Source organism: Myxine glutinosa, chromosome 7 (assembly GCF_964187855.1).
Source record: "Myxine glutinosa chromosome 7, kmMyxGlut1.1, whole genome shotgun sequence".
NCBI lineage: Eukaryota > Metazoa > Chordata > Myxini > Myxiniformes > Myxinidae > Myxine > Myxine glutinosa.
Genome location: NC_136267.1, coordinates 41,510,835 through 41,537,218, shown reverse-complemented (window position 1 = coordinate 41,537,218; position 26,384 = coordinate 41,510,835). Strand labels below are relative to the sequence as shown.

Here is a 26,384-nt window from a genome sequence, read left to right as displayed (position 1 = left end):
CGAACGAGCTAACATATAGCACATTTAACCGTGAGCTCCCCGGTCTGTACCTGGCCGTTCGCCATTTCCGCCACCTCCTGGAGGGCCGCCCGTTCACGGCTTTCGTCAACCACAAGCCATTGGTTTACGCGATGGACAAAGTCACGGAGCCGTGGTCGGCCCGCCAGCAGCGCCACCTCTCCGCCATGTCAGAATTTACCATGGACATCCGACACGTCGCCGGAAAAGACAACACCGTGGCCGACTGTCTTTCTCGGGCCAGCGCGAACGCAGTCCACCTCGGCGTGGACTTCGCGCTAATGGCGGCCGACCAGACCACCGACACCATGGTGCAAGCCCTCCGGACGGCGGACACGGGCCTCCGCCTGGCCGACGTCCCCTTCGCGGACACTGTCCTGCTCTGCGACGTCTCCCAAGGCCAGCCTCGCCCCGTCGTGCCCGTTACCTGGCAGCGCCGCGTTTTCGCCTCCCTCCACGGCCTTTCCCACCCAGGCCGGAAAGCTTCCCAGAAGCTGGTTTCGGCGCGTTTCGTCTGGCACGGACTTCGACGGGACGTCCGCGATTGGGCCAACGCCTGCACGGCCTGCCAGCGGGCCAAGGTCCACCGCCACACCCAGGCCCCGCTGGCACCTTTCACCATGCCCGAACGGCGTTTCGACCACGTCAACGTGGACCTGGTGGGCCCCCTTCCCCCATCACGAGGTTTCACACACCTGCTCACCATGGTGGACAGGACCACCAGGTGGCCGGAGGCCGTTCCCCTCGTTTCCACCACCACCACCGACGTGGCGCAGGCTTCATCGCCACCTGGGTCGCCCGATTCAGCGCACCGGCGGACATCTCTTCGGACCGCGGTCCGCAGTTCACCTCCGAGCTGTGGGGCGCGGTCGCCCGCAACCTGGGGGTCAAGCTCCACCATACCACGGCCTACCACCCCCAAGCCAATGGGTTGTGCGAGCGTTTTCACCGCTCTATGAAGGCCGTGCTCATGGCCGGCCTTCAGGACGGCGGTTGGGCCAACCGGCTGCCGTGGGTCCTTTTGGGCCTCCGCACGGCCCCCAAGGAGGACCTCTAGGCATCCACCACCGAGCTCGTCTACGGCCAGCCGCTACGCGTCCGGGGCGAGTTCGTGCCCGACGCTACCAGTCCCTGGTCCGCAGCTCGCCAGCGCTCGGACCTCCAGGAGGCCGCCCGACGGTTTGCCCCCGTGCCAACGTCCCGCCACGGTGGCCCCCAGTCCTACGTCCCACCAGCGCTTCGCACAGCGGAGTACGTTTTTGTGCGTCATGACGCACACTGGGGGCCACTCCGGCCGCCGTACGACGGGCCCTTCCGGGTCCTGCGACGGGACGACAAGTCTTTCGTCATTGACGTCGGTGGCAGGTCGGACCAGATTTCGGTGGACCGCCTCAAGCCGGCGCACGTGGACGTTGACCAACCACCACGGTTGGCCCTTCCTCCGCGGCGAGGCCGCCCCCCGTCCACGGTTCCCCCCGCTCGACCACCCACCACCACACCGGACCCCCCCCCCCCCCACGACCCTCCAGGGGTCGCTTCGGCCGGGTCATCAGGACCCCCCTTAAATTGACCCTGCCGGTGCAAGTCGATTCTGGGGGGGTGCGTGTAGCGGTTGCCGCTGAGAATACACAATCGCCTTACACCTGCCGAAGACGCAACCAGGGAGCGATCACTGTACCGGGCTCGCCCAGGCCGCCCGGACATGCCCAGACGCGCCTTTCCCGGGCATGCCCGGACTCACCTTTCCCGGGCATGTCCAGACTCGCCTTTCCCGGGCTCGGCCAGACTGCCCGGGGACGCCCAGTCTCGCCTTTCCCGGGCTCGCCCAGGCCGCCCGGGCACGCCCGGTCTCGCCTTTCCCGGGCATGTCCAGACTTGCCTTTCCCGGGCAAACGCTCCGGCATGACGTGTTTGATTGCATATATATATATATATTGCTGCCCGATAAACGGGCTTTTCAGAGTACCCGAGTTTTGGTTTTGTTCAATAAAGAAACTCGGACGAATTCCCGTCTTTTGTCGCGTCAATCCTTTCAACTCGCTTAGGAGCACAGCTCCTTCAATACTAATAATATCCCACCTCCCCAAGGAGTGGTTCCTCATTGAACAAACACCGTGTTAATGTTTTTAAATAGGTTATTGAGCCGTTTTCGTGGGAGCACCGGCCCCTACCAGAGTAAAAAGACTATACACTACAAACACATAGTATTACCTTTTTAAACAGTCGCTAATGCTGTTTAACATGAAACTTAAAGACATTTGGAGGAATCCCGACATCCGTGAGGCAAACTTTACTTACGGAACTGAGCGAAGATCGCCTGTAATCTACTTATACACCACACAAGGGTTAATACCATGACCCTTCCTGCTGCTAACGTGGTGGCCTTTTGAAACAGTCGCTACTGCTGTATAACACGAAACTGAAATGGAGGAAACCTGGGTTGTGTTCAATTACCAAGCAGCTATCTAGCGCTTGCCAAACCAGCCGTTCCTCAACGGTTTTGAATGGAGTGCTTGCTCAAATGCTTAAGCCTGTCGTCATCTTCTGCTTTCAGCTCAATATCTCTGTATTTTTATACCAAACAGCATCATTCCAATCACAAATTAATGCTATAGTATTGGTATATCAAACTATAATGTTAAATCACGATTGTATTTCGATACAGTATTATCAAATCAGCGAATCGTCGTCATCTGGTTCACTTCCGGATCGGCAGCAGCTCTGTAACGATCTTATTTCAAAATTATAATTTTATTGAGGAATTTATGAAACCTCTTATCTACCTTATGACATCCGCTGGGACCCCAAAACGTTCCACAGAAGGTTTGGCGGGGCAAGCCCCAAAACTAAGGGAGTAGTTTTGGGACGGACGGACAGACGGACAGACAGACAGACAGACAGACATTCCTGTTTTATCAAATAGATTATGTGTAGATCAGTGACAAAAAATCTCAATATAATCCATTTTAATATTTAGGCTGTAACACAACAAAATGTGAAAAAAATCAAGAGGCGTGAATACTTTCTGAAGGCACTGTACTTAAACCTCTGGCCTTTACTTCTTTTTCACACAACTTATTTCAATAAATATGCCTACCTGCAGATTACCTTCCCTAAAACAAATATGCAATTGTAATGTCTGGCCTACCTCCATCTTCTGCTGACTCTCTGTCCCCAACAGGTAACTTTAGATGGTCATGACATACGAGGCTTGAACACCTCTTGGCTTCGCTCACTAATGGGAGTCGTAGAACAAGAACCTGTCTTGTTTGCCACCACCATCGCTGAGAACATACGCTATGGCCAGCCTGATATCTCCATGGAGGCCATTGAACGTGCAGCACGTGAAGCCAATGCTTACAACTTCATCATGGCCCTGCCACAGGTTCAGAAAGGTCCTTCTTCATAAATCAAAAGCTACACATTAGGATTACCATTCTAATGAGCTTTGCACATATAACACGTATATGTAGGAGGTTGAAGAGACAGCATGTATTTTTATAGGAGCATATGCGGACGTAAATTGACAGTGCTCAAATTAACACATTACATGGTATTTTGATTCTGTGGGTCTACTTTTACAGATCATCTATCATTATGCATACAAATATAGTTGTACACATAGCGGGCCTTTCAATTGTCATACTTTTTTTTCAATTGTCATACTTTTTTTTGCAATTGTCATACTTTTTTTTGCAATTGTCATACCTTTCAACTTTTTCAAATTGCCATATAGCTTCATCACCTTCCCTTGTTCTATTGACGCTGACACATTGCACAATGCTTTTCATCACAATGCGGATGTGTATGAGTCAACATTAATCTTAATAATAATATGCTTGTTCGTCCGTGTGTGTGTCTGTCTGTAACATTGCATTCCACCCATTGGTTGGACAGTTTGTTTGACTCCACCCACTATTTATGTTTGACTGGTGGGGAGGGTGTTTGAAGGTTTGGAACGGGGAGTGGATTGACACCTCAGGGTTTGGAGGCAGAAGTTGAGGACTTGGGGTTTATGATGGGGAAGACGGGGGAGAGTTGAGGACTTTAAGTCCTATTCTAGATTATGTGGAATTTCCACGGGTCCTTGCTGGTCTCTATATAATGGAGCAAGTGTAGTTATGTCCAGCTGCTCTAGACAGAACCATTTGCACTAAACAGAATATTCTGAATGTGTAAGTTCCACTTCAAATCTATTGTAATAGTAACCCCGCTCGGATTATAAGATGGTGAACTTCCTCAAGTGGTGCTGCTTGCAAAGTCAACTGTGGTATCTGGAGTGGGCTTTTCATTTTTAAAAAAAGAAGATCTTGCATGTGGGAATATGTTTCAACATTCAATTTCACGTTATTATAGTTTGATAAATTGTGAGTCATTGAGGACATCTTGCATAACCGTTACTGGTTGCCTGCCCTGGTATTTTCAACTATTGTCATATCATCTACATACTTAAGAACCAAGGTAATTTATGCCACTTGTTCCACCTGAGCGATTGCATCATTGCATAGGGAACCAAAAAGCATAGGGGGCCAAACTAGGTACCTTGAGGTACACCACCCATATCTTGCTGCCTGACAAGGAACCCTTATATCATACAATCTGACTTACTTGGTTCAAGAAACTACAGATCCAAGGAATTAGAGCCGGTCTTGCATTTACATCTAATAATGTATTCACTACAACATTTTGACTTATGTACGACTTAGTTTCCTGAGTTCAACAATAAGAGCTTTCTATGATGCAACTTGGATGGGCACAAACGTTTTCTTAAATCTGACCTTTAACTGTGTAACTGCAAAACAATTGGAACCCTAACCCGTACCATCTAAAACAGATAACTCCAAAGCCACCTTTGCCTTTACCACCATCACCTTTGCCCTTTGTATCCACCGAACTGAGCAGAGGTTTGATACAGAAGTTGGTGAGGGTGGGGGTCACATGAGCGGTGGTCAGAAGCAGAGGATCTCGATCGCACGAGCGCTCGTGCGCAATCCACGCATCCTCCTCCTGGACCAGGCCACTTCGGCCTTGGACAATGAGAGTGAAGCCATTGTACAGGTGGCATTGGACAAGGTACGCCCTATCCACGGTCGTCAAGGACAGTGCGATGACTGGTCAAATTGTTTAATAATGAATCCTGTGCCTTTGTGAAATATTACCGGAGCAGATTTTTCATTTATTTTGTTGAAACATTTTCAGTGCCTTCAGAAAGTATTCCCACCCCTTGACTTTTTCACATTTTGTTGTGTAACAGCCTGAATTTAAAATAGATTAAATTTAAATATTTTGTCACTGATCTACACATAATCTATATATATAAAACACAGTTTGTGTGTGTGTAATGTTACCGATAGACTCCTAAACGGAGAGGCTCATGTGCTTGATATTTGGCATAGGCATGGCCATTGAGCCTGGGAAGAACATGGCCGACCTAAAAAAAAAAAATTCATAATATTTTTTTACCATATTTTTACCTCAGCGCATTTCAGCGAGGAATATTATGCACGGAATCTGACCAGTGGCAGAGCAGCGCGCTGATTCGCTCAGAGCGATCACGTGATGTTCCTTGCCGCCATTAACTCAGTTACGCATTCACATGTATTTCAGAGCGAAAAGCGATTGCGTTTTTTCACATTTCAGCGAGGAACATTGCCATTCACACCACATAGGTTTTTTTTTCTTTCATCTTTACGAGATCCATATTTTTTATTCATATTTACCTCAGCGCATTTCAGCGAGGAATATTATACACGGAATCTGATCAGGTGGCAGAGCAGCGCGCTGATTCGCTCAGAGCAATCACGTGATGCTCCTTGCCGCCATAAACTCACAGTTACGCGTTCGCACGTAATTCACACGTTCAAAACAAAATAGATCCGTGAAGCGAGGTGGTCGAGTCGTACTAACCAAGATGGCGACACGGCGGCTTCACTTTTCACGGAGTATGAGCGTTCTATATATTTTCAATTCAGTGCGCCCGACTCGCTCAGGTACTTGATTTGTGGCATAGACATGGCCATTGGGCCTTCACGGTGTAATTTGTGCGAGGCTTTTGTCCGAGTGAGCTTGAGTCGAGAGGGCGAATGTACGGGTTGGGAATGTACGGGTCTCCCTTCCCCCGCCCGGCAACGCCGGTACTGGAGGGCGTCACAGGATCGGTGAGTCTCCAAAATCCGCTTCGTGCTGTTGCGAAGATGCAGGACGATGTCGCGATTGTTGTGCTGCTCTCCGACCATGAGAACTGCAACGTCATTGTTGACTGGCCCTCCCCTTCCCTCCCCCTTCCTCCTCCCCCCCTCCGTCCTCCCCTCCCCCTCCATTCCCCCTCCACCCTACCCCCTCCCCTTCTCCCCTCCCCCTCCCTTTTCCCCCTCCCCCTTCCCCCTACCCCTTCCCCCTACCCCTTCCCCCCTTCCCCCCTTCCCCCTCCCCCTCCCCCCTCCCCTCTCCTCCCCCCCCTCCCCTCCCCCTCCTCCTCCCCCCTCTTCTCCCTCACGTTTATACACGGAATGCCGGGTACTTCCCCCCCCCCTCTTCTCCCCTCCCCCCCTCTCCTCCCCTCCCCCTCGTTCCCCCCCCCTCCTCTTCCCCCGTTCCCCTCCCCTCCCCCGCCCGGCAATGCCGGGTACTTCTGCTAGTACCCCATAAAGTCGGTGTCTTTTTTTTAAAAAAAAAACATTTTTATTTTACAAATTAATTAAAAAATGAATAGCTGAAATGTCTTGAGTCTATAAGTATTCCGTAAAATATGTAAATAAAATGTGTAATAGGAGAACTGTCTTGAGTCAATACGTATTGAGTTAATAAGTATACAGTGCATTCAGAAAGTATTCAGACCCCTTCACTTTTTTCACATTTTGTTATGTTGCAGCCTTATGCTGAAATCGTTTAAATTAATTTTTTCCCTCATCAATCTACACTCAATATCCCATAATGACAAAGTGAAAACAGGATTTCAGAAAGTTTTTCAAATTTATTGAAAAGAAAAAACTAAAATATCACATTTACATAAGTATTCAGACCCTTTGCTATGACACTTGAAATTTAGCTCAGGTGCCTCCCATTTCTCTTGATCATCTTTGAGATGTTTCTACACCTTGATTGGAGTCTACCTGTGGTAAATTCAATTGATTGGACATGATTTGGAAAGGCACACACCTGTCTATATAAGGTCTCACAGCTGACAATGCATATCAGAGCAAAAACCAAGCCATGAGGTCGAAGGAACTGCCTGCAGAGCTCAGAGACAGGATTGTGTCGAGGCACAGATCTGGGGAAGCCTACAAAAAAAATTCTCTGCTGCATTGAAGGTTCCCAAGAGCACAGTGGCCTCCATAATTCTTAAATGGAAGAAGTTTGGAACAACCAGGACTCTTCCTCGAGCTGGCCGCCCTGCCAAACTCAGCAATCGGGGGAGAAGGGCCTTGGTAAGAAAGGTGACCAAGAACCCGATGGTCACTCTGACTGAGCTCCAGAGATCCTGTGTGGAGATGGGAGAAATTTCCAGAAGGACAACCATCACTGGAACACTCCACCGATCTGGGCTTTATGGCAGAGTGGCCAGACAGAAGCCTCTCCTCAGTGAAAGACACATGAAAGCCCACAGAATCTTGTTTCTCACAGTCTGAGAGTCCTTTAGGTGCTTTTTTGCAAACTCCCAGCGGGCTTTCATGCTTTCATCTATTGCAGTTTGTGGAAATGGCCGCTGAGCACCCATGTAAATGGAACCCAACCCACACGAGATGTGACGAGACTTAATTTACCCACTCCACCAGTAATGCCGGCTCCAGAGGAGTTTCAGAATTATATCATTCATTATTTTTGTTATTATTATGAATAAGTAAAAACATTTTTGGAAGTTCAAGGTTTTACTCTGGCACTTGCGTTTTCCGTGATCCTTACATTTCAGGTCCGTCAGGGTCGAACGACCATCTCTGTTTCGCATAGACTCTCCACGGTTCGAACTGCTGATGTCATTGTGGGCTTTAATCGAGGACGTGCTGTGGAGAGAGGAACTCACAATGAACTTATTAGTAGAAAGGGTGTCTACTTTACATTGGTAACGTTGCAGAGCCAAGGAGACACAGAGTTAAACGACGATGCCAGCACTCCAGGTGTGTACATTGAGCATTATGAATCTATAATACATTAAAGGGACACAATCTTGACATTTTTAGAAGACATATGTTTGAGATTATATCCTTCACCCATTAGCATCTCCCTCCTCTCGCCCCAACCCCTCCCCCCCCCCGCCTCCCCACCCCCCACCCCCGTGTATTCACGTTACATCACGGATGCACAACTCCAAATGTGTTTACCTAGAGTAAATTTATGATCCAAAATAGCACATACGCATTTCTTGGAAATTTTGCATTACAAAATATTTTGTTTCTAGAGATATAGTTTCAGAATTGTTTATAAAATATGTCGAATTGCAAGACTAAAAATGCTGAATCCACGAATATCATGGGTGGATATATATACATACATATACACACATGGGAGCGTACGCTGGATCACCACGTCGCTGCGTCCTTGGATGACTCCTCAGCACCATCCCGACACACCACTTTGTGTGCTAATGGGTGGATACCCTCGCATCATTTCCTCACTTTGCTTTAAACTCAATCACTCTACATCTTCCTTTCATATAGCATCATTCCAATCACAAATTAATACTATAGCATTAATATAACAAAATACAATGTTAAAAACACTCTTGAGATAAACTGATATTGACTGATCTGATGCAATTACCTATATATACGAATCTACCAAGGAGAAAGGGCAGATATGAAACACTTCGTACAAATCGAAAGTCAACATCATAATTGTAATGTGAAATTTATGAAACTTCCCCCCACCTTAGGATGGATAAAAGCGGCGTCATTCGGGTAGAAACTCAAAATCATAATTGTATTGAGGAATTTATGAAACCTCCCACCAACATTAGGACATCTGCTGGGACCCAAAAATTTTCCATAGAAGATTTGGTGGAGCAAGCCCCAAAACTTAGGGAACAGTTTTGGGAAGGACAGACGGAAAGACAGACTTCATGTTTTATAATATAGATAACTACTTGAGGACAGGCTCTGACCTTGGCTCACATGGGCCTGACTTCAAATCAACATGTAACTCTTGACCATGTCTAGTCCAGTGCACTCCGCCAACAATGGCACAATACTAGCTCGTAGGCTGGGAGGACAGCTCTGGAAGCTGAAGACCAAGAAGCCGAAAGCAATAATATCCCAATCAATCAATGGCTACTTTTGTTTTAAGCGGTGAATCTGCTTCAATATTCGGCTATGTCCTTCCTTCCATCTGTCCATCCATTGAACCATGAAAGGGTTCTAAAGTGCAATTCTAGAGGGTTCTAAAGGGAGATTCTAAAGGGTTCTGAAGGGCAATTCTAATGAGTTATAAAGAGTAATTCCAAGGAGTTCTAATGGGTTTCGTTCGTTTCTAGGCCTTGCTTATTTTATATTAACAAGACCAAAAGTCTAACAGCGGGATAGCCGGGCTTGTAAAATATTATAAACCACAAACACATATGATTAGCTTTTTAAACAATCGCTAATGCTGCTTATAATATGAAACAAAGAAATTTGGAGGAATCCAGACATCCATGAGGTAAGCTTTACTTGCAGAACTGAGCGAAGATCTACTGTAATCTATGTACCCCACAAGGGTTGGGGGTTAGCTCATTTACCAAGCAGCTAGCTAGCGCTTGCCAAGCCAGCCATTCCTAATGGTTTTGAATGGAGTGCTTGCTCGAATGCTTAAACCACTTGGCGATCTTTCCACAAGCAACTTGGTAAATGAACATACCCAATGTTCTTGAGACCCGACCATAGATCGACTGTAATCTATATACCCCAAAGAAGAATGACCCTTCCTGCCACTCCCGTAGTGAGCGGGTGTACTCGTAAATTTAAATGTCGGTGGAGTCAGCCGTCATAACGACATCATAAACGTAATGACGTAACAGACACAAAAATGCCGCTACTTTAATATATAGAAGATGATATATTTTAACCTCCCTGTCACGTGACCAGATCCTCAGCTCTGATTGGTATACGTTTGTGGGGACATACATACATACATACAGACGGACAAATACTGTTCTAGACGGCTTTGCCCGATGGGCTACACTGTAAAAATGCCAAACTCAACCACTTCCTTCGGACAAGGGTGCGATTTATTATTACTTAATGGTAGAGGAAGGCAAAGAACCCTCTTGATCATATATCTTTATGGGAATGAAATGGTTTGTTGCAAAAATAATGGAAAAAAAAACATTTCAAGTTGACTGACCGGTGGCGGGCCCGTAGCAGTACCGCTGTACTATACTCGCTGAATATATATATATATATAACATGGGGTAGTATGTACAGGGTGTTTCAAAAAAAGTGGACTATTTGAACATTTTATTGTAGGAAAATTAAAAAAGGTAGCAAGTAGAGTGATACATTGGTGGAAAACATACAACATGCCATTTTCAAATCACTCATTATTCTGCTTGTAATTGGCATTTTCAATGTGTGTTCTGCCTCTGTTCAAACAGGCTTTGATCCTGACTCCGAAATTCTCCACAAATCGTCTGCAAGTGGCTGGAGTGGTAGCCTGCTGGTAGTCCTCCACCTCCTGCTTCAGGCCAGTCAGGGTTTGAAGTTTGTTTGTGTAAACTTGACCTTTGGCAGCACCCCAAAAGAAAAAAATCCCATGGATTCAAATCCGGGTCTGTGGTGTAATCTGTGTGGCAGATTTGTCACACGCTCATGTCATAGCAGATTTGTCACAAGTCTGTGTGGCACACACTCATGCGCTGTGCGCAGGCTGATGACACGATTTCCAAAGAGCTGGTGGAGCAAGTCGATGGTTTCACCTGCAATGTGCGGTGGGGCACTGTCCTGCATGAACCATGCAAGTCTGAATTAGTCTAGTAGGAAGACTAGGTCCCCCTGCACCCCCCGGAGATATACTTCTAATCAGTGTTTCTAGATTGGAAAAAATGTGTAGAAAATGACTAGCTATGGCCCCAAGCTGAAAAAATGTCCCACATACCATTTTTATGCAAATTACTGCTGCAAATTTTATGCAAAATTATGCAAATTTTATGCAAATTTTTGATGAGGAGTAGAGTTGAGGGGTCTTTGAGGGCTTCATCGAGGTGCTCTCGGTTGCAAGACTGGGTCATTCTGAGAAGCACAGCAGGGTCAGAGATCATGATGTTCTCCTCCTCAGTGAATCTCTCCATCAACAGCCTCTCCATTGCCTCACACACTGTTTTGAGGCAAAAGAGGGACTTTGCGTAGGCCTTTCCACTGAGAACACCTTTGAGAGATCCACTTGTTACTAGTTGTGCCTCAAAGAGAATCTCTGCATATCCAGAACCACGCATCTTGTGTCCAGTGAGCATCCCGATGTAGTTCATGGATGTGTGGAAGGGTCCAATCGTTACTACATGACTAGCAAATTCATTTGGCCAGCGCCAGATGATGGGAAGGGCTTTCATGCAGACACCCAGATCAAATGTATTCAGGACCCATCTCTGACCCACCTCAGCAGTTGCTGCCTCGGAACGCTTCAGTAGCTCACGAACAACTGCGTTGTCTGTGATCGGTTGGTGGATAGGCGTGCAGTAGTCGACTGTTGATTTGCTGGGTGGGGGAGAACCAGTTGCAGAGGTGAAACCCCCTAGCCCAGGCACAGGCTGCAGGCCATTGCCATGCCATGCAGGCACCAGGCACAGACCGATCACAGACAACGCAGTTGTTCGTGAGCTACTGAAGCGTTCCGAGGCAGCAACTGCTGAGGTGGGTCAGAGATGGGTCCTGAATACATTTGATCTGGGTGTCTGCATGAAAGCCCTTCCCATCATCTGGCGCTGGCCAAATGAATTTGCTAGTCATGTAGTAACGATTGGACCCTTCCACACATCCATGAACTACATCGGGATGCTCACTGGACACAAGATGCGTGGTTCTGGATATGCAGAGATTCTCTTTGAGGCACAACTAGTAACAAGTGGATCTCTCAAAGGTGTTCTCAGTGGAAAGGCCTACGCAAAGTCCCTCTTTTGCCTCAAAACAGTGTGTGAGGCAATGGAGAGGCTGTTGATGGAGAGATTCACTGAGGAGGAGAACATCATGATCTCTGACCCTGCTGTGCTTCTCAGAATGACCCAGTCTTGCAACCGAGAGCACCTCGATGAAGCCCTCAAAGACCCCTCAACTCTACTCCTCATCAAAAATTTGCATAAAATTTGCATAATTTTGCATAAAATTTGCAGCAGTAATTTGCATAAAAATGGTATGTGGGACATTTTTTCAGCTTGGGGCCATAGCTAGTCATTTTCTACACATTTTTTCCAATCTAGAAACACTGATTAGAAGTATATCTCCGGGGGGTGCAGGGGGACCTAGTCTTCCTACTAGACTAAATTGGTTTGGAGACAGTAGTTGAGCAAGAGCATTGTGGAACTGGCGTAAGACATCACGGTACCGCTCACCCTTGACTGTGACTGTCTTACCAATGGCGTCCTCGAACCAATACAGTCCCAGCATACCCCATCTGCCATTCAATGCACAGAAGCAAGTGGAATTGGACCCTTGAGAGACATCTCACACACCTCCTCAGGAGGCTCAGCACCCCAGAAGATGTTGTTGATAGCCTCATTCGAATGGAAGTGTGCTTCATCACTGAACCACAAAGAGTTGATCCAATTTGGGTACCTTTCCATTCGGTCACTGAACCAATCACACATTGTTACTCATCTTGCCATGTCATTCAGAGGTAGTTTATGACTTACAGGTATGATGTAGGGGTAGAGTTTGAGTTCAGAATTGAGAATGCGCCACACATATGAGGCGGAGATCGCCAGTTCTCGGGAATGCTGAGGGTGGGATTTCTTTGGACTTTCGATAGCAGAATCTCTCAAGATCAATGTTCCTTTGGTCCTTGGTAGCAATTGATGGGCGGCCACTGTTGCCTTTTTTAATTTTACACGCTTCCCTGTGCTTGGAAGTGCTCCACAAACCACTGAATGCTCCCATTGGAGGGTCCATCACAGGTGTGAACATTGTAATACTGACAGTATCGTTGGCACACCTGCACGTCGGATTTTGTCTCAAACTACAAAGTCACAATTTTCACTTTTTGTTCCACTGTGAACACCATAGTTGACATAGGGATCTACTGACTACTTGTTAGAAATGGCAAAACCACCACCACCACCATAACCTGCAAGAGAGAAGGGTATAGCATTAAAAAAGACAGAATATCAGGCTGCTCAAATAGTCCACTTTTTGAAATACCCTGTACATTACTAGTGGACTGTGTCTACGCATCTAGTGACATCGACAAAGTTGCAAAGGATAATATTATGGGGAAAAAAGAGTTAAAACAAAGTGTCTTATCTGTCTTTGTATTTGAACATTATGTCTCTGAACCATAGAGGGTCGTGATAGGGGGCAATGTATAGGATTTGTGGCTGCAAAATTGTTGGTACTGCATCATGTTGCAGCAACTTCCGAGGTTTGTTTCCCAAGTAGTGAGCCTGTTGATCAAATATGTTCGTAGTGGTCTTCACAAACAATTGGATATTTTGAATGAACATACATTTTGCTGTTGAATTTGGTTGTTCCTCGGGTTTTCAACCACAAAGAACAACGTTGACAATCTTTTTTTTATGGGTCAGGGATGTAAAAAGCAACTTCTGTGGGCAAATTCCTCGACGATTCAAACAGTTAAAAGCTTGGCACATCGGCATCTTTAACGCTAGAATAACCTGTGATGAAACGCAGACGCCAGACATACGCATCCATCAATTGAGTTGTGCACCCCTGACGCCACGCAAGTAGCTCATTTGTATCACGTAAGTGAAAATAGTCCAATTTTAAAAAAAAAACGATTATCCGGCTTATAATTCTCCACATTTTTTTTGTGTGTTAATGGGTCAGCGATGTCATCCTCTTAAACATATATCTTCTTTAAAAATGTCAAGTTTGTGTCCCTTGAAACCCTCTTACAATAAAGGTAGCATGTAGGAATAGTGAATTTCGATTGTTAGGCTGACCGACTGTTTGGACCGAGCTGAGATTGTGGATCTTCTGATGTAGACCCACGGCCACGGTTGTGGGTCCATCGTTTGGAGAGGTTCTGCACTGAAAAGGTTGAAACCTCCAGGTAATGTTCTGAGCAGTCGGAAAATCTATGAAATGCTTAAAAGTTTATAGAGCTTTACTTTGGTTAGAAAACTATTTTGATGTTTGCATTTCAAATAAGTTAAGCAAAGGGTGTGTTGAATTATTATCATTTACAACATTCCTTAAATGTTAATATAATGCTTTAGAAATGGCTGTTTACTGTTCAATAAATGGTCATAGATTTGTGAGAAGGAAACTTGTGAAAAAAGGTGTGTTTGGGGCACGGGTTGTGAGAGGTCTGCATGTGTGTGTCTGAGGGAAGGGGAGAGGTGTGTATATGTGTATGTCTGGTGGAAAGGGGTAGATGCATGCGGTGGTGGACACGAGGTGTGTGTGTGTGTGTGTGTGTGTGTGTGTGTGTGTGTGTGTGTGTGTGTGTGTGTGTGTGTGTGTGTGTGTGTATTAGTCTAGTTGGTAGAGGGGGTTAGCGTGCACCCCTGGAAATCAATTTCTAATGGGCGTTTTTATATTGGAAAGAATGCGTAGAAACGATTTGCTATGTTAAAAAGTTGTCCGGATGTCCCACGTGCCATTTTTATGCAAATTAAGCCGCCATTATGGATAAATCTGTTATTCACCATATCTCCGCCAATATTACAGATAACTGAAAGAAAAAGGTGTCTAGACCAATATTTTGAGGGTCAGAGATCATTATAAGACCAGTCTTGAAGTGACCACATGTGTCCTTGGCATGTAAAATATGCAAATTAGTGCCACCATTACCTTACATTACCTTACTTACATTTGAGGGCTTCATCGAGGTTCTCTCGGTTGCAAGACTGGGTCATGTCGAGAATTGCAGCAGGGTCATCGATGGTGATGTTCTCCTCCTCGGCGAATCGCTCCATCAAAAGCCTTTCTATTGCTTCGCACACGGTTTTGAGGCAAAATAGGGACTTGGCGTATGCCTTTCCACTGAGAACACCTTTGAGACATCCACTTGTCACCAGCTGCGCCTCAAACAGAATCTCTGTGTATCCAGAACCCTTCATTTTATGGCCTGTGAGCATGCCGATATAGTTCATGGACGTGTGAAAGGGTCCGATCATGATCACATGATTGGCAAATTCATCTGGCCAACGCCAGATGATGGGTGGTGCTTTCATACAAACTCCCAGATCGAATGTATTTAGGACCCACTTCTGACCCACCTCAGCTGTGGCAACCTCCGAGTGCTTCAATAGTTCACGAACGACTGTGTTGTCAGTTATTGGTTGATGGATAGGTGTAAAGTAGTCCACTTTTGATTTTCTGGGTGGGGGAGTTCCAGTTGCAGAAATGAATCCCCCTAGTTCAGGCATGGGCTGCATGCCACTGCTTCCAATATACCTGCTGAAGAGCCAGACATAGTACTCTTGCATATTAGTAGTATAGACTGCGTCATTCTCTACAGGGGGTGTGAATGATGAGCCATCGGGAAACGTTGGCCCGATACGAGTGAAGTGCAAGGGTGGGAGAGTTTCTGGTGTATCAACTTTCAGCTACGCTGTTGCGACTTGTCCATTTTAGGCAGCGTTCGGACATTGGGGCTCTGGGTCCCAGGCTTGACCTCCTGCACCATGATTCCCCCAGCACTGTTGACAATGTTGCTGCCGTGCACATTCGTAGTGATTTTATTCAAGTTGTCCCACTCACAATGAAATACCACGTTGCCCTCTCCCATCACGATTTGGGGCGTCAGATAGGTTGAGACTTTATCTAGGGCCTTGGCCAGGGCGGTTTCCATCTCTAAACCAAAATCGTAGGTCTCTGAGTGGCCAAGCCTGTACAATATCTTGGTGAGCTGCTTGCTACGGAACAAGTGCCTGACAGTCACACAGAAAAGCATGTGTTTTGGTAACTTCCATTTTCCCTCTGACACTGCATGGCACATGTCTTGCCTGATGGAGAATACCAGGCACTTCATCTTTTCGCTCGTCTCCATATCTTCCTTGCCGGACATAACCATGCTGAGGAACCGGACGAGGTCTGAAGGTAGAAGCTCATCAGAACTGAGCTCCATGTTGGCGGCCCACGGTAGGCTTTGGGACTCTCTGAAAGCCTGTAGAATATTACCACGAAGAAGGAGAGCGGCGTTTTGGTATTTGTCTGTGCTTCCGAGAGTGTAAGCTCGTGCAAGAGCATCAATAACAGAGATATTCGAACTGTACACGAGCCAGAATGAAATGGCATCAAATTTGTCATGATCGACCTTCATGAAGGAGACATGATCCTTGATTGGGTCATTCTGTAGGCGTTTCAGTAGTTTCTCAGAGCGATAGTTCTCGTTCTCGTACCCATTCCGTTTCAGTTCTTCAATATATAGCAAGCGCAAGGAAGATAGCCGTTGGACCTCATTCTGCTGGACGACATGAGTTTGAATGTGCTCCCATACCGAGACGAGTGCCTTCTCATGGGCGGCTGACATGTGAGCGTGTTCAGTGTACTTTGGTTCTTTTGCTCTGTTAATCCCGCGCTCGTAGTTAGCGAATGATATGCGGAAGGATCTCAAGCATGATGGATGGTGTTTGGCCTCAACAGCAAAGAGGTCTGTGCTTTTCACCAGTCGATGGAGTCGAAATAGACCCATTTTCTCGGCCCGTGATTCGATTTGCTCCCATGCATTTTCTTTGTTCTTCCAAGATGAGAAGTTTTCAGCTCCTCCGTTTTGCGATCAACACCTTTGATCTCTACTTTCTCACAGAAAATGCACTCTGGTGGGAAGACGGATCCATCGGAATGTTTACGGGGGAATGCAATAGCGAGGTTGATGCTTCTGGTTCGATCTCATCTCCCAGAAGATGCAGGTTGCCAGTAAAACGCTGATAACACTGACGGTGATACCCAGTACTTTCCAGGTCATCGGGGAGAGTTGCGGGGATCTGGTCGCACACTGATTGCATACGATAGGGGGACTCATGTGACTGGCGGAGACGTCGGTCCCGGATCCTATGAAGGTGCTGTAGTTTTTCACTTGCAGTTCCTTTGATTTTACTCAGGGTTGTAAAAGGGCCATGATCAGACATGGACAGCACATGAAGCATGCATGTAGGTGTTTTGCGGGTGCTTTGGGGGACTGCAAGATCGGCACTCCCATCACGTTTTCGTTTGGGCATGATGGCTTATGTCCACTTCTACCACAACTGTTACTCTGGAATGAGAAAGAGTAGGCCTTGTCACCAATAATAAGACGACCATAAAAATTAACATTTTAAAATAACACTATTTGTGAAATTACATGCGTTTCCATCAATAACCCTCAAACACCCTATGTGTTTGATGGCGGCACTAATTTGCATATTTTACATGCCAAGGACACGTTGAAGGAGCGGTGCTCCAACGCGAATCGAAAGGATTTGACGCGACCAAAGACGGAAATTCATCCGAGTTGCTTTATTGCATGTATCACACTCGGGTACTCTGAAAAGCCCGTTTATCGGGCAGCAATATATATACACATATATGCCGGAGCGTTTTCCCGGGAAAAGCGAGACCGGGCATGCCTGGGTGTCAAGGGCGAGTCCTGGAAAGGCGAGTCTGGACATGCCCGGGCGTCCTGGACGTGGCCTGGCAAGTCGAGGCTGGGCGTGCCCGGGCGCTCTGGGCGAGCCCTGGAAAGGCGAGAGCGGGCATGCCCGGACGCTCTGGGCGAGCCCTGGAAAGGCGAGTCTGGACATGCCCGGGTGTCCTGGACGCGGCCTGGCAAGTCGAGGCTGGGCATGCCCGGGCGCTCGGAAAGGCAAGAGCGGGCATGCCCGGGAAAGACGAGACCGGGCGTGCCCGGGAGGTTCGGGCGTGCCCGGGAACAGCGAGTCCGGGCATGCCTGGGAGAGGCGCGTCTGGGCCCGTCCGGACGAGCCCGGCATGGCGATTGCGCCCTGGCCGCGTCCTGGCAGGTACAAGGCGATTGTGTACATCCAGCGGGAACCGCTACAACGTGGTCACTTCAAGACTGGTCTTATAATGATCTTTGACCCTCAAAATATGGGTCTAGACACCTTGTTTTTCAGTTATCTGTAATATTGGCGGAGATATGGTGAATAACAGATTTATCCATAATGGCGGCTTAATTTGCATAAAAATGGCACGTGGGACACCCTGACAACTTTTTAACATAGCAAATCGGTTTCTACACATTTTTTCCAATATAAAAATGTCCTTTGGAAATTGATTTCCAGGGGTGCACGCTAACCCCCTCCACCCTACTATATATGTTAATATGGGTGACTTGTTCTTTTCATTCCTTTACGAGTTAATAAAAATGTTATCGATATCTGCATGATAACATGCTTTTATTGTGCCTTGCAGCAACGAAGCAAGAGATCGAGGATGCTGCAAAGATTCTACTTCGTGAACGAAGTTTGCGGTCCAAACAGCGGTGAGGCGTATTCGATCAGAAAATATTTGCATTTGTTCATAGTAACAGGTTGTGCACTTTTATCGTTTACACACTTATATCAATGTCATGAAAAACGATAATGTAAATACTAATAAATAATATAAATAACAATAATAAAATAACAAGAAGACGTCATGCAGAGCAGGATACTTGCAAAATCCACCCCTTCCCCCCCAAAAAAGCTGTCATGAATACATCAAATTGTCCATTTCATTAAGATTAAGATTGACGATCTTGATCAAAGCTCGGGTCAATCGGACTAAAATTGATGATTTTTCAGATGAAAATTGATGATATTCGAAGTTGGACTTTGAGTTGACCTTTGACCTTTTGCCATTAGAGAGTTGGTTTCCCAAATCAGCAATACACTATGTAATTGCTGTTTAATTTTCCAAGTTAATAGGATCAAAATGTATGATTTTTCAGATGAAAATTTATGATTTTAGAAGTTTGACCTTGAGTTGACCTTTGACCTTTTGACCTTAAAAGTAGTTGGTTTCTCAATTCTCTGAGGCACTGTGCAATTGCTATTTAATTTTCAAGTCCATCGGATGAAAAGTGATGGTTTTTCAGATGAAAATTGATGATTTTGGAAGTTTGACCTTGAGTTGACCTTTGACATTTTGATGTCAAAAATAGTTGTTTTCCCTATTTAGTTAATGGATATGCAAATGCTGTTCTATTATCAAGTCAATCGGATGAAAATTGATGGTTTTTCAGATTAAAATGGATGCTTTTTGATGTTTGATTATGCCTGGTGTTGGCTTAGCGGTTAGGGTGCCGGCTTGGGATCCTAGAATCCTGAATTCGAATCACGGTCGATCGCTGAATTAACGCCAGGGGGGTTGACTCAGCCTGTCATCCTTCCGAGCTTGGCAAATTGAGTACCAGCTTGCTGGGATGAATGATCCCGGTGTGTACCCCGATTTAGAGCAGGTACACCGTATCCCTGCGCTAAAGGGTAAGAGGCGACTAAGGGTTGGTGTCAGGAAGGGCATCCGGCCATACAAACATTGCCTCAAGAAGGGAACTATGATTGTCATGGGGCCCACAAGGCTAACCCCCACTCTAGCGGGGAAAAATGGCCTTAAAACGATCATTCATTCATAAATTTTCATTTTTGATGTTTGATCCTAAGGTTACCTTTGACCTTTTAACCTAAAAAATAGTTGGTTTCACAATTTAGTGACATTATACAAATGCTGTTCAATTTTCAAGTCAATTGGATGAAAAATGGCGATTTTAGAAATTTCAAAATTTGAACTTTAAGAGAGTAATACTAGAAGTGTTCTTCCAAAAGGGACTTGATGTACTGACTACGATAATGTTCGTGCAATGTGCACATGATCAACAGCCTATTTATATAATGTGTTATCAAGATTAAACATTATTTAATAAAAACCATTGTACAGTACTGTATATGCAATCAACATTGGGGTGAGCATGAAATATGAAACGATTTTTTGGATTTGACCCCCGGTTCATGCCCAAGGTTCTGCGTCGGAGTGGCGACCAGTCCAGGATTGTGCCCAATAGCCTAGGAAACTGCTCCGGCAGCCCTATGTATCTGAAGATGTGGTCTTCTTCATACCCCAGTGGTTGGGGACTTGGGGTCACAGGGCTCAAAATGGAAGATTTTTTAAATCTCAAAATATGATATTGGGTCATTCTTATTATTATTCACAACCTTATATGACTACTTGGCCTATTTCGAGACAATTACAACTAGCAAGGATAACATACTAAGTTGTGAACATCACCGATGTCCGTGAATGACCAGGAAAAGGCATCATACAGGATCACAGTCCTTGGGCACAGGATCGCTACGCCAGCGATCACGCTCACATTCCCAACTGTCCAGCTCTGCTCTCGACGGTGCAATGGTGTTGGCAGCATCATCCGCAATCCCACTCACCTTGCAGGATCAGGCGGATGAAAAGGTAACCGGGGTGACAACCTGGACTGCAGAACATTTCTGATCGCGGACGATCACTGTTATTCCCTTTATACATCTATTTTCAATTGCTTGCTCTGATATTTTTTTTCCCTTTTATTTGTTTTTCATCTAATCATCTAACCGTTACAGTCAGCAGGCATGTGACTATACACTATACAGTCACGTGAAAAAGTAAGTACACCCCACGTAAAGTTTTGACTTTTTCAACATATTTCAACATACAGATATTTGATCTTCATTTCAACAATATTGATAGATAAAGGTGATATAATATAACAAATATCATGAAACATTTACATTTTGTAATCCATTCTATAATTTAAATAAACATAAATGCAAATTTCGCATGTGGAAAAAGTAAGTACACCCTTGGCTCGAATAGGTGGTATTGCCCCCTTTGGCAGAAACAACCTCAAGTAGGCGTTTCTTATAACTGTCTACCAGTCTCTGACATCGACTGGGAGAAATTTCTGCCCACTCCTCCATGCAGAATTCTTTCAGCTGTGTGATGTTTGAGGGGTTTCTTGCATGCACAGCTCGTTTCAAATCCCCCCACAACATATCGATGGGATTTATATCCGGGCTTTGACTTGGCCATTCCAGAATCCTCCATTTCTTTCTTTTCAGCCATTCATTGGTGGATTTACTGGTATGTTTAGGGTCATTGTCATGTTGCAATGTCCACCTTCGGTTGAGCTTCAACTTTCCGACAGATGGCCTCACATTATCCTCAAGCACCCTCTGGTACAATGAAGAATTCATAGTGGATTCTATGATGGTGAGCTGCCCAGGCCCTGATGCAGCAAAGCTCCCCCAAACCATAATATTTCCACCACCATGCTTTACAGTTGGTATCAGGTTCTTGTGGTCAAATGCTGTCTTTGGTTTTCGCCAAACATGTCTTCTGGTACTGTGGCCAAATAGCTCTACCTTTGACTCATCTGTCCAGAGCACATTGTTCCAGAAGTGCTGGTCTTTGCCTAGGTGTTCATTGGCAAACTTTAATCTTGCCCTGATGTTCTTTCTGGACAGCAAAGGTTTCCTCCTGGCACACCTCCCATGTAGATCAAATTTGTGCAGCTTCTTTCTAATGGTAGACTCGTGCACTTTGACATCAACAGTGGCAAGAGCTACCTGTAGGTCCCGTGATGACATTCTGGGGTTCTTAGAGACTTCTTTCAGCATCTTGCGGTCTGCTCTCGGGCTGAACTTGCTGGGGCGGCCTGGCCTGAACAAGTTGGCAGTTGTTTGGAATCTTATCCACTTGTAGATGATCTTCCAGACAGTCGAATGATTGATTTCAAATTGTTTGGAGATCTTTTTAAATCCCTTCCCAGACTTGTAGGCATCTATAACTTTCTTTCTGAAGGCCTCAGAGAGCTCTTTTGATCTAGGCATGGTGATGCCGCACACTTCAACAACAAAGAGCAAACCAAACATAATGTCTGAGGTTTAAGTAAGACAGGTTCCTCCAACATCCTCTCTAATGATGTTCTAATCATTTGCACCTGAGCTGGTGCACCTCATTCTAATTTTAGGTATTTGAAGTAGTGATAAATGTCGGGGTGTACTTACTTTTTCCACATGCGAACTTTGCATTTATGTTTATTTAAATTATACAATGGACTACAAAATGTAAATGTTTCATGATATTTGTTATATTATATCACCTTTATCTGTCAATATTGTTGAAATGAAGATGAAATATCTGTATGTTGAAATATGTTGAAAAAGTCAAAACTTTACATGGGGTGTACTTACTTTTTCACGTGACTGTAAAATCACAAAATCTCACCTATTGAATTTTTTTTCTTAATATGCTTGTATTTTTTTTTTTCTTTTATAACAGCAGATTTTGGATGTCATAATCTACATATTGTATATCCTAGCATATAAGACCCGTTGCTTGGCTGTCGGGAACACCAATCTTTGCGTAATTGAAAAAAGAGGTTGTTGTTGTTTGGTGTTAAAAAATACATTAAATGAAATAAATGGGGGAAAATGTATGATTTGGATTCGTGGAGATTCGTGGAGATTTGGAATCAATGTGGTAGATAAAACGTCTTTGTAGGGAGAGGGATAAAGTGATTATGTTTACTTACTGAGGGTGGTTTCATTGAAATCCGATCTCAAGTTAACAAAGAAGGATTTCTGGGAGATCCTGCTCTCCTTGCAGGGATAACCAACGTCACGTGTTGGCATTTGCAGTTTTGACACGCGTGTCCATGTACCCATAAAAAAAAAATTTGGATTACAAACATTCCCGGGAGTTACCTGAATCCACCGTAGTTGGATTTATTGAAATCCATTAACCCGTTCTCAAGTTATAACACGACAAACTCTAAAAGGTAATGCTAAAGGGTTTTGTTTGTTTCTCGGCTTTGCCTATTTCATATTCGAAATTCCAAACTGAACCATTTCCTTCGGACACAGTTGGGATTTTTATTATTCTCCATGCCATCCAATCAACCCATCCCTCTTTACATCAAGACAATGTTCAAGCCTTTTTGTGGCTGTCCTGTCGAATATGTCTATCTGCTGTCCAAAATTTTCACTGAAGGAACTCTTGCATTTACTCCTTGCATTACCAACTCCATTAGAATGTTCATATGTTGAATCAAAGTAAAGTTGAGGTGGCATGGAGAGGATGCTATTGCCATATTAATAACAACAGTTGTACTAAATTAAGGTCCTATTGTGTATCTCACTCATGATGGTAGATGCAATGAATCGCTCTTATAATTTATATCGCCACTTGTTCTATCAGGAGATGGTGGTGACAGAAGTTCAAGATGACGAAGAGGAGGAATATGTACCCCCTGCGTCGATGATTCGTATTCTCAAATACAACTCACCTGAGTGGTCTTACATGTTGATCGGAGCCTTCGGTGCAGCAATAAATGGAGGGATCAACCCCACCTTTGCCGTCCTCTTCAGTGAAATCCTTGGGGTCAGTTCCGATGAAAGTATTGTACCAACATCAAGCAAAGTCAACCGTATATCATCCAATCTGAGGCGGAAAGACAATCTGTGACATGACATCAACTCGTGTATATGATGCTTCCTAAAAATATTAAAATAATGGCAAAGTCAGATTTTCCAGAACGTTTGGACAGACAAACGCATCTAGCTACTCCAATCAGTTTGCAGGAAGAGATCATGTCACTGCGGTTCTTATTTCTGACCGATTTGGTTTATGTCCTCCTGCTTCTTCTTTCATATGTAGCACATGACTGTGGTAAGTCATCATTTGCTATGAGCATGGCTGGGTCACTCATGCACTGCCCCCTGTAGGTTTGAGCAGGAATTTGGCGCTAGCTCGTCTGATCTTCATGAAGGAAACCTTAGGATCTTTAACATCCACCAACTAATGCTGGAAGATAAGATGCCCAATATTCTCTGCAGAGTTTCATAATTGTGTAAATGGATCTTCTATAGAATGTGTAATTAAATATAAAGAACACCCATTCTTTGCAGTTTTATAATTATTTAAATGGATCTTCGATAGAATATTTAATTAATTATATAGAACACCCATTCTCTGCAGTTTTATAATTATTTAGATGGATCTTCTATAATCTATAGAATATTTAATGAAATATATAGAACACCCATTCTCTGCAGTTTTATAATTATTTAAATTGATCTTCTATAGAACGTGTAATTAATTATACTGAACACTCATTCCCTGCAGTTTAATAATTATTTAAATGGGTCATCGATAGAATATTTAATTAATTATATAGAACACACATTTTCCGCAGTATTATTATTATTAAAATTGATCTTCCATAGAACGTGTAATTATTTATATAGAACACTCATTCCCTGCAGTTTAATAATTATTTAAATGGATCTTCTATAGAATATTTAATTAATTATATAGAACACACATTCTCCGCAGTTTTATTATTATTAAAATTGTTCTTCCATAGAACGTGTAATTATTTATATAGAATACTCATTCCCTGCAGTTTAATAATTATTTAAATGGATCATCTATAGAATATTTAATTAATTATATAGAACACACATTCTCTGCAGTTTTATTATTATTAAAATTTATCTTCCATAGAACGTGTAATTAATTATACTGAACACTCATTCCCTGCAGTTTAATAATTATTTAAATGAATCTTCTATAGAATATTTAATTAATTATATAGAACACACATTCTCTGCAGTTTTATTATTATTTAGATGGATCTTCTATAATCTATAGAATATTTAATTAATTATATGGAACACCCATTCTCTGCAGGTTTATAATTATTTATATGGATCTTCTATAATCTATAGAATATTTAATTCATTATATACAACACCCATTCTCTGCAATTTTATACTTATTTAAATTGATGTTCTATAGAATGTGTAATTAATTATATAGAACACTCATTCCCTGCAGTTTAATAATTATTTAAATGGATCATCTATAGAATATTTAATTAATTATATAGAACATACATTCTCTGCAGTTTTATTATTATTTAAATTGATCTTCTATAGAACGTGTAATTAATTATATAGAACACCCATTCTCTGCAGTTTTATAATTATTTAAATGGATCTTCTCTAGAATATTTAATCTATATATATAAAACACAGTTTGTGTGTGTGTGTGTGTGTGTGTGTGTGTGTGTGTGTGTGTGTGTGTGTGTGTGTGTGTGTGTGTGTGTGTGTGTGTAATGTTACCGATAGACTCCTAAACGGAGAGGCTCACGTGCTTGATATTTGGCATAGACATGGCCATTGAGCCTGGGAAGAACAGGGCTGACCTAAAAAAAAAAAATTCATAATATTTTTTTACCATATTTTTGCCTCAGCGCATTTCAGCGAGGAATATTTAATACACGGAATCTGAGCCGGTGGCAGAGCAGCGCGCTGATTTGCTCAGAGCGATCACGTGATGTTCCTTACCGCCATAAACTCACAGTTACGCGTTCGCACGTAATTCAGAGCGAAAAGCGATTGCGTTTTGTCACATTTCAGCGAGGAACATTGCCATTCACACCACATAGGGTTTTTTTTCTTTCATCTTTAGATCCATATTTTTTTTCAGCGAGGAATATTATACACGGATTCTGAGCCGGTGACAGAGAAGCGCGCTGATTTGCTCAGAGCGATCACATGATGTTCCTTGCCGCCATAAACTCACAGCAAGTAGCATAGATTTTAGCATGATTAGCATTTAGCATGATTTAGCATGATTTAGCATAGATAGTAGCATGTTTCACATAGATTTTTTTCAGCGAGGAATATTATACACGGAATCTGAGCCGGTGGCAGAGCAGCGCGCTGATTCGATCAGAGTGATCACGTGATGTTCCATCCCGCCGCCAGACCATCTATATATATAAAACACAGTTTGTGTGTGTGTGTGTGTGTGTGTGTGTGTAATGTTACCGATAGATTCCTAAACGGAGAGGCTCACGTGCTTGATATTTGGCATAGACATGGCCATTGAGCCTGGGAAGAACATGGCCGACCTAAAAAAAATTATTTCAGAATATTTTTTTACCATATTTTTACCTCAGTGCATTTCAGCGAGGAATATTTAATACACGGATTCTGAGCCGGTGGCAGAGCAGCGCGCTGATTCGCTCAGAGCGATCACGTGATGTTCCTTGCCGCCATAAACTCACAGTTACGCGTTCGCACGTAATTCAGAGCGAAAAGCGATTGCGTTTTTTCACATTTTAGCGAGGAACATTGCCATTCACACCACATCGGTTTTTTTTTCTTTCATATTTAGATCCATATTTTTTTTCAGCGAGGAATATTATACACGGAATCTGAGCCGGTGGCAGAGCAGCGCGCTGAT

At 44.2% G+C, this 26,384-nt stretch overlaps 1 protein-coding gene across 7 annotated transcripts in view; it reads left to right on the top strand.

Moving 5' to 3' along the window:
• ABCB11 (ATP binding cassette subfamily B member 11) overlaps positions 1-26,384 on the top strand; it is a 154,411-nt gene that overhangs the window by 86,672 nt on the left and 41,355 nt on the right. For 5 of the 7 annotated variants that reach the window (XM_078781566.1, XM_078781565.1, XM_078781564.1 and 2 more), the window contains 6 exons: positions 3,200-3,403; positions 4,921-5,091; positions 7,928-8,132; positions 18,513-18,582; positions 20,384-20,543; positions 23,328-23,510. In XM_078781566.1, coding sequence (XP_078637692.1) covers positions 3,200-3,403; positions 4,921-5,091; positions 7,928-8,132; positions 18,513-18,582; positions 20,384-20,543; positions 23,328-23,510 — 993 coding nt within the window. The remainder of the gene's footprint in view (positions 1-3,199; positions 3,404-4,920; positions 5,092-7,927; positions 8,133-18,512; positions 18,583-20,383; positions 20,544-23,327; positions 23,511-26,384) is intronic. The other 2 variants (XM_078781567.1, XM_078781568.1) reach the window with 1 other exon arrangement.